The sequence below is a fragment of the Ailuropoda melanoleuca genome, chromosome 18 (genome assembly GCF_002007445.2).
Source record: "Ailuropoda melanoleuca isolate Jingjing chromosome 18, ASM200744v2, whole genome shotgun sequence".
NCBI classification, from domain to species: domain Eukaryota; kingdom Metazoa; phylum Chordata; class Mammalia; order Carnivora; family Ursidae; genus Ailuropoda; species Ailuropoda melanoleuca.
In genome coordinates, this window is record NC_048235.1 from 27,313,175 (window position 1) to 27,322,108 (window position 8,934).

General features: G+C 41.1%; 1 protein-coding gene across 5 annotated transcripts in view; it reads left to right on the forward strand.

Annotated features, from left to right (window-relative positions):
• Positions 1-8,934, forward strand: part of NRG1 (neuregulin 1) — a 217,303-nt gene that overhangs the window by 38,924 nt on the left and 169,445 nt on the right. For all 5 annotated transcript variants that reach the window (XM_034647784.1, XM_019805357.2, XM_034647785.1 and 2 more), the window contains exon 2: positions 6,271-6,448. In XM_034647784.1, coding sequence (XP_034503675.1) covers positions 6,271-6,448 — 178 coding nt within the window. The remainder of the gene's footprint in view (positions 1-6,270; positions 6,449-8,934) is intronic.

Below are 8,934 nucleotides of genomic sequence, written 5' to 3' on the forward strand. Positions count from 1 at the left end.
GCCAGTGTGAGCACTGAGTCCCCACATGTGGCAACAAATAATGACCTCGTTGGGTGGTTCTTACCATGCCTTCAGACCACTCCGTGCCGCAGTCCCAGGGGTGGTAATCCAAGGAGCGTTCTGAAATACCGTGGCCGCCAGAATTGGCTGTCTTTTACACAGCTATAGTTACAAAATTTAACCTGGGAAGATACATTTTCCCTTTTAAGCTTAAATCTGTGAGCACAGCTCAGAAGACCAGATGGCCAAGCATAGACTTCATCCACTCTGTGCCTGACCGTAATCTTCTCCATAAGATGGTCCAATGGGGGGGAGAAATATGATCAGGAAAGGAATTTTGGAGGCTTTCTAAAGGCATTCATTTACCTCTAACATGACTACAGAAAAGGGAACATCATTCTACTTTAGAGGACAGATTGATGGTGTCTGTGTGGCTTTCATTAACGAAAGACCAATTTTCACCACACGATCTGCTCGTGTGTGATGTCAGGCTTTTAAGAGGCTGTGTGGAGGGGAGGCTTTCTCTGGAATCGCAGCTGCAAGCTCGCCGGTATCTGATACTATTTTGCAGGTTTCCTGTTTAATTTGTTCAGTGTGTGAAGCTCTTCAGATGCACTAGTCTGACAGAGAGAGTCATGAGCCAGTTCTGCACTGTCAGATCCTTCACGGAACAGAAACAACAGCTTATCTAGCATCACACGCTGTCAGCGTATCTCCGTGCCATACACATGCTCGAATTTGTTTCCTGTTCTTAACAATACAGTACAATATTCGATGTAGCAGCACTGAGTATATTTTGAAAACACGTGCACGGGAGGCAATTAAAGCAGGAGGATCGCTTCGATGAATAGTTCTTCTTACATGTGTATTTCACCTGGAGCACAAATATTTATTCACACATCAAATTGTTGGAATAAGTGAACATATTGCCTACAGGTTCGTGTGGTCCGAATGTAAAATAAAGATTTGGGGGTTACTGTCACAATTATTTTTCTGACACCATGTGACATTATCAAATTAGAAACGGAGAAGTTTAGGGGCGCCTGGGTGGCTTGGTGGGTTAAGCGTCGGATTCTTGGTTTCGGCTCAGGTCCTGAGCTCAGATCAGGGTCGTGGGATCAAGTCCCGCTGGGGCTCTGCGCTTAGGCTGTTTGGCATTCTCGCTCCTTTTCTTGCCCCTCCCCATCTCTAAATAAATGAATAAATAAAGTCTTAAAAAAAAAAAAAGAAAGGTAGAAGTGCAAAAATAAACTTTTTAAGTGTACCTAGTTTACCTACTTGCATTGAGTTAGAGTTGCAAGAGTGTGTTTGTGATCTTTTAAAAGGCTTTGAAACACTTAAAGCCAGTGAAAAGAAATGCCTGTAAAGTGTGTGGCATTGCTCTGAAGGTTTAGAGTTTCTATTTTTTAAAGGCTGCTCTTTTTTGCACTTTACTATCTGTCTCTGTTGATACATTTCTAAGGGTGTAGATACATTCATATTAATGTCAAGCAAGTTCAAAATAGATTTCGGCAAAGACTGCCTAAAACCTGCTCTATCATTCCATTGTTTTGGGGTGTGGAATACCGCCTCTCCAGAAACACATTGAAAGTGAAATTCTGCATAGTGGCAGACCAAATACAAATAAGTCAGGTCTGAGATTCTCAGAACACTTACTGCATTCCAAGCATTAACTTAGCATCGTTTCCCTTAAGGCAATTTTAATTAACAGACCATTTACTCTTAGCCAGGGATTAAAAGGCAAATAAAATATTTTTTGCAGTTTTAAAATCCAAGTACTCAGTTAAAAGGCATTGCCCCCCAGTTTAGGAATGACCCCTGGCCTTACAGAGTTGTATCTGGGTATTAGAAAGTACTTAGTGGAGTAGATTTTTGTTGATGAAATAAACGAGATTACTTCAGATAAGCAAACCTGACTGGGAAACATACATAGTAAAATGTTTTCCATTAAAATATAGTTATTATTTTATAATTTAATGAAAGAAAATTTCTTCAACTAGCTCATTATGGACAGATGAGAAAAACTACACAAAGCACAGGTGCTCAATATTAGTTTGCACTTTTGGGAAGAATCTGAAATATCCAGGGCTATTCCATTGGTGTGGTTAGGTAAGGAGACAGAGAAGAATTTAGGTTGTTGCCAAGTCTCCAGGACACTTGAATCTGGGCTCCACCAAGAATGAGTGAGGAAGTTGTATGGTACTCCTATGGAAGGTCCCACTGACGTCAAAGAACACCATGGACCAAGGACATAGCTGTGTGGCTTTGTTGGTAGTGTACGGATTCGTTTCTCCATTTATGCTCTGGAGGATTTTAAGTTAACTCCTTGAAAGAGCTTTTCTCTGAAAAGTGGGGTATCCTCCCGTCATAGATGGTTGCCCCTGAAAGATACAGCACGGACATTTTTCTAAAGCAAACTTTTAGGGTTGCAAAGTTAGAGTAGCTGGGAGCTTCTGCACTTCCGATGGACTTGTAACTGTGTGCAAGAGGGAGGAACTCAGGCTAGTCTGGAGAGATAGACCAGAAGCCCGAACATGAAGAAATGTTTATACGTGGAGTCAGTTTCAGGGATGGATGCTTTAACTGAGAACAGACCTTATATCGGCAGGTCTCTGTCACGCTACATCACAGATCATCTCTTGAGGACAAGAGAGGTGCGGGTCTTTGCACATGAAATGCCGGAGAAAAGGATAAACATTGACCTGCCACAGGAGTGATTGTTTTCCTCCCATTGAAGGACCTAGGGAGGATTGGAGCCCCAAAGTCATGGATATGAAGTTGAACCATATGAGGATTTCAGTGCCCTCACACTGACAGAATTTATTTTTTATTTTATTTTTTAATGTGTTTATTTATTTGACAGAGAGAGAGAGAGAGAGAGCACAAGTAGGGGGAGGGGGAGAGGGAGAAGCAGGCTCTCCAATGAGCAGGGAGTCCCATGTGAGGCTCTATCCCAAGACCCTGAGATCATGACCTGAGCCGAAGGCAGATGCTTAACGGACTGAGCCACCCAGGTGCCCCTCCCTCACAGAATTTAAATGGAGGATATAGTTTTAGGAGATATATTTATAAATTAAAACTCAAATAGTCCCAAGAATCCCCTTCAAGACTGCGGACTTAACCAAGATTTTAAAACTTAATGAAATTCTGAGCCTTCTATTGAACTGAAGCAAGAGCAGATGGCAAGAAACAGAGGGAAACCAAGATTCCTTTTCTTCCGTGTGTGTGTGTTTATGTGCGTATGTATGTATGTGTCTCCTTATTTGCTTGAATTGCTTGAAATTTAATTGTAATACATCATGACATTTCAGCCGGATACCGCAGCAAATACCACCTAAGCACAAGGACCTTCTGCGTAACTGCAACGCAGTGACCACACTTGAGAAATTTCATGTTGATACGATACCTTGATTCAGATTTCCCCACGAGTCCCAATAATATCTTTCAGAGAGTTTTCTGTGATGCAGGATTCCATGATAGCTACATGTTGCATGTATTTGTCAGGTCTTTTCATCTCCTTTCATCTCCATCAGTTCTCACGGTCGGTCTCCCGTCATCATTCATGACATCAGCACGTCGGGAGTCTAGACCAGTTGTTTTGCAGAATATCCCTCCATTTGAATTCGTCTGATTGTTTTCTCACGTTTAAAATCCAGATTCTAAATAAATAACCCAGAGACAGATAGATAAAGAGATAGGAGGGGAAGGAGAGGGGGGAGAGAGAAAGGGAATGAGAGAAAAGGAAAAAGATGCAAAAGAGCTGATGAAAAATTGTTTATTCACACTGAAGAATACAAAGTCTAGCAGATTTCTTTTGAGATGATATTGATAAGCAGTTGTGTGGAGCGGTGGGTAAGGGGACACGGTGCTTAACAACAGTTAAGGATTTCTGGAATATTGTGGTGAAAACATTTGGCTTTGAGGCAAGGGAATAAACCTTGAGAGTTTGGGTCCGTGTGCCACGTTAAATGTAAAAATCAGCGAAAAAAATATCAAATTAGTTCTTCTAGTTTATATGTAAAATAAGGAGGCAATTTATTTTTCTTAGTACAGGTAAGCCGGTTTCTTTGGTGCTTTTTAGCCCCAGCAAATTTGTGTCTTTAAAACCCTTCACTGGTCTTAACAAAATCAAAGATGGTCTTTTTTTTTTTTTTAAGGCATTTGTATATTGAATGAATGATGTTGAGTTATTTTATTTATTTTTTTTTAAAGATTTTATTTATTTATTTGACAGAGATAGAGACAGCCAGCGAGAGAGGGAACACAAGCAGGGGGAGTGGGAGAGGAAGAAGCAGGCTCATAGCAGAGGAGCCTGATGTGGGGCTCGATCCCATAACGCCGGGATCACGCCCTGAGCCGAAGGTAGACGCTTAACTGCTGTGCCACCCAGGTGCCCCCAAGATGGTCTTAAAGAGTTAATGAGACCATACAGATACTATTCCAGATAGATGAGAATTTAGTCTGTTTTTAAAAACCTCCAAAACAGAGATTCATGAACCCCATCCTCAAAAGAAGACTCCTATAAGATCTGTTCAGAAGTAAACCTTATTTTCAAGCTGTCAGAAAGCAAGAACCAGACAAAATCATCAGGTGTCAAAGGCGAAGAACAGCTGAAATGAGTTTTCTACCCTGCCACTGGGTCTTCTCCTCCAGTGCCCGCTTCTCCACCTCATCTCCTAGCCCCCAAATAAATAAAAAGGGGACGTGTAATTTCAGGAGCACGGCTAAGAAATCACAACGCTCAAGTGGTTTTTGCTATAATTTGGAGGAACCTTCGTATATTTATTCCTGACATTTTTTTGACTTACTTGGCAAGGGCGGAATTGTAGAAAAACAAACAGACCCAGAGTAGGAAAGGCACTTCATTTCCTGTTCACGTCTAACATGGCTCTGATTGCTGTCCTTGGAGTCCTGGTCACCATACCCAGTGAATAATTACACCCTGGATCAGGGAGGGGCAGTCTTATTTGCCGTGGTTTGTTTTCTGGGATTTTCTATTAATTCCTGAACTGGAGCAGAAGTGGACTTTGTAGTTGGCTTGTCTAAGGCTCGGTGGAAACAGAGTTGTTGAGAGCTCAAGTTCTGGGATGTTGATTATTAAGTGAACTGTGGTATGCAGAGGAAAGTCCATTCATTATGCTTTTATTTTTTTCAAAAACTTTTATTATCACAAAACCAGGCATACTGCATTGAATCGTATAACCAAACACCATGTGTACCTGTTGCTTGACTTCTGCAATGATCGACTCACTTCTTGGGAAATTTGTTTCATTTTTATGCCTATCCATTCCCCACCACCATTTTATTTTGAAGCAAATCTCAGGTGTTATCACATTTTATCCATAAATATTTAAGTAGAGAATAGATACTCTTTTAAGCAATCTTGCTTAAAATAAGAATGGTATGGAGGTATTTAATGTAGTCTTACAGGTTAATGCACAAATTAAGGACTTCCAGTCTCTATTGAGAAGATTTAGAAGAGCTAAATCCAGTCAAACTGACAATTTGGCGTGAGCATAGTAGTCATCTGGAATGTTCATTCATTGTCTGTGGGACAGCAGCATAGGTCCAATAAAAAAGTGATGTCGCCAAAGAATTTCTGTCTTGAAGAAAGGAACCTTATTAAGAATGATGAATTCTCTTTGTTCGTTGGGCCACTTCTGACGATAGCGTAGCCCAGCTCTGACTCTGCAGAAACATTATAACCATGGACAAGTCAGTCAGTTACCCATCTCTAAAATTAAACTTCCCCATTTCAAACATGCATGGGTATGATGCCTGCTGTACCTATTTACAGAATTATGATGAAGATAATTTGTGATCTGAGATGTCAACGTGCTTTAAAAATAATGGCCCGTGTATTGTACACCTGAAACTAATAGAACATTGTATGTTACCTATACTGGAATTAAAACTAATAATAATGGTGATGATGGCCTGGTTGCATATTCTCCTTTAGCGTAGGTTTTTTTGTGGTTTTGAAATGACCAATGTTCAGGATTTTTAATGGCATCAGAAAATGTAAAGATTGAGGAAGTAACCATCTGGCCTATTTTATAATCTAGGTTCTTTCCCCCACCCCACCCCAAGTATATTTTATTTAGGCATTTTATTTTTCTCCAAGCTGAGATCCATTTTGGCTGACTCATTTTCTCTCAGTCTCAGATAGGAAAACGTTTGGGAACGGTGTCTTGATCAAGCTCACCGAACGTGAATATATTTCTCTTTGAAAGATGATCAGAATTTTTTTCCTTTTCTTTTCTTTTTTAGCTTTGCCTCCCCGATTGAAAGAGATGAGAAGCCAGGAGTCGGCCGCAGGCTCTAAGCTGGTGCTTCGGTGTGAGACCAGCTCCGAATACTCGTCTCTCAAATTCAAATGGTTCAAGAACGGGAATGAATTAAACCGAAAGAACAAACCACAAAACATCAAGATACAAAAAAAGCCAGGGTAAGTGTAATGCGTCTGATAGCAGAGGCAGTGTCTAGCCATAGAATGATAGAAAATATAAACCTTATTTACAGCCCCAGTACATGAATTCACTTATCCAAAAGCTCTGATCTAGAAAAGCTTTTTCATTATATGATGACCAGAAATTATCTTACTATATAGGGAAGAGTTTGAAGTTTCTGATTCTTGCAACTTCTAGATGAGGAAAGAAAAGATTGGCTGGGGAGAGAACTGGAGATGGGGAGGGAGAAGCTTTGGTGACAGCTGCTGTAATTGGCATATGTTACATCTTAATATTCGATTTCTTTAAAATAAAACAAATGCTGTTGAGAGTACCAATGCCTTCCACAGTCAACATCCCAACTTCCTGATAAAGCTCAGTACATACCCAGATTTATGGAAAGAGAGTGCAATCGCTTGAATTTGAACTATTTTCAAAAGGGGTTAATACTTCCAGCAATACCCCGGAAGATTTTTAACTGACAATTCTGTGAAACCGTATCACCATGGTAGGACATTAAAACATCAGGTGATCTCGGCTCGCAAGAATCTTCAATCATCCTGCCTTCCATGTGATTCCCGTAACGTCTTGGAGAGGTGTCTATGCCTACTCTGAAATGAGGCTCCTTTATTATTCCCATATTCTTCATTTTTATGTATTTCTTCAGTTAAGAAATCTTCTAATATCACACTACATTTTGAAATTAGGGAAGAGATCAGTATGTGAGAGTTTGGCTTGTAATAGTCCTTTAATCGATGTCACATGGATAATAGTACTTCCAGGCTCAAAGATTACATTTTCTTTCCTCACACTCGGGGCGTTGCCGTGAAATCCTGGGGGTGATAGCAGAAGCAAAGACCCTCCTCCTGTCCTTGGATTGTGTACAACACCTACCAAAAAGTTGTCACACACTCATGAGCAAGAGACAACGAAGTGATTATAATGGAATTTAACTTAATCTTCCCAACATGTTTAATTGCTATAATAACCGTAATTACTGAAATGTTCCCCTAGTTTCCGTGGTTTTATTAACTATACTGTTTGTTCTTGTTACTCATTGTGTCGGCAAGATCTTTTGCCTCGGAAGTGGTATATAATAAGATGGAGGGAAAAAAAGAATGAGTAGTACTTGTGCAGCACGTAGTTCTTCAGAGATATAAAAAATAACGCTGTAAAGTGACGTGTGGTGTTTTTTTTTTAACATAATTTTATTTATTTATTTATTACAACATTCCCCTAGGGAGTAGGGAAGTCGAACTGTACTTGGGGCCTAATTTTTGCATATTAAGAAATTATGATTCAAAAAAGCGTTCTGTCTTGCCTTGAGTCATACAACCAGTGAGAAACTAAGTTGGAACACAGATCTGTTCCTTGGGTTCCTTAACACCTTATTCCTTCTTTTAAAAGTGGAAAGCATACGTGTGTAATAACGTGTGCATATGGGGAGGGAGGAGGTAGAGTGAGTGAATATAGAGAGGTTTAACAAGTAAAAACAATACTTTTAGATACTGGATGGAATAGGGTTTGGTGTCTGTTTTGTTTTTCAACAATTGGACACGTTGGTAAGAAACTAAGTTATCTTCACATGCAGGAGAATGTCTCATTTCTTTCCACACGGCTGTCAAATGATATCAGTAATATTTAAGTGCCCTCAAAAGGCATTAGGCTGGGAGTGTGGGGAAATGGGAGAAGCATGGATGTTATCTCTGCCCCCAGGGGGGTCACAGATTGTATAGGGATTCCCTAGTTCAGCCTTATCTGAAACCTCGTTGTTCCAGGGGCCATGTGCTCAATACAGCCCTCTGCGGGCTGGGGGGCTTCAGGATTTTCAAGCAGCCCATCCATTTGCAAACAGTGACCTTTTAGAAAATTATTATTTATGTTAAGGTAAAATTTACCTTAAGTCAAGATTTAATCAGGGAGATATCTCTAATGTACGATCTGGCGTATCATACGTGCAATAAAGCCAAGTACTAAATTGTAGGTTACTGATTCTAAGTGTCATGAGGTTGGGAAGAGGGGGAGAGCCAGAGAGCTTCACGAGTAGCCATGAGGAGGCAGATTTGAGTCTGCCGACCGGGGAGAACCCCCTCTGCCTGGCTGGGTGGGGTCGGCGGGGCCATGATAGAGAAAAAGCAGAATTGTAGTCAGTAGCAAGTTCTGTTTACAGGACAGTAGAGAGGCCAGTGGGTGAATGGGTGGGGAATTCTGCCCTTTATGGGACAAACTGCTGGGTGTCAGACCCTGGGGCTAGATGTTGGGTACGCGGAGATGAATGACATGCTCCCTGCTCTCAAGAAGCATGCGGTCCAGAGGGGAGAGAGATGGCGAACAGTTAGAATACTCAGTCTTTAGCGCTACAGGGGTGATAGCCATGGGATGCCAAAGCCAGAAGCTAGCACAGGTGGGGAAGGGACCCGGTCAGGGACCGAGGAGGCTTCCAAGAAAGAAGAGGAGGAGGAACGGGGAGGGAGAAGAGCTTTAT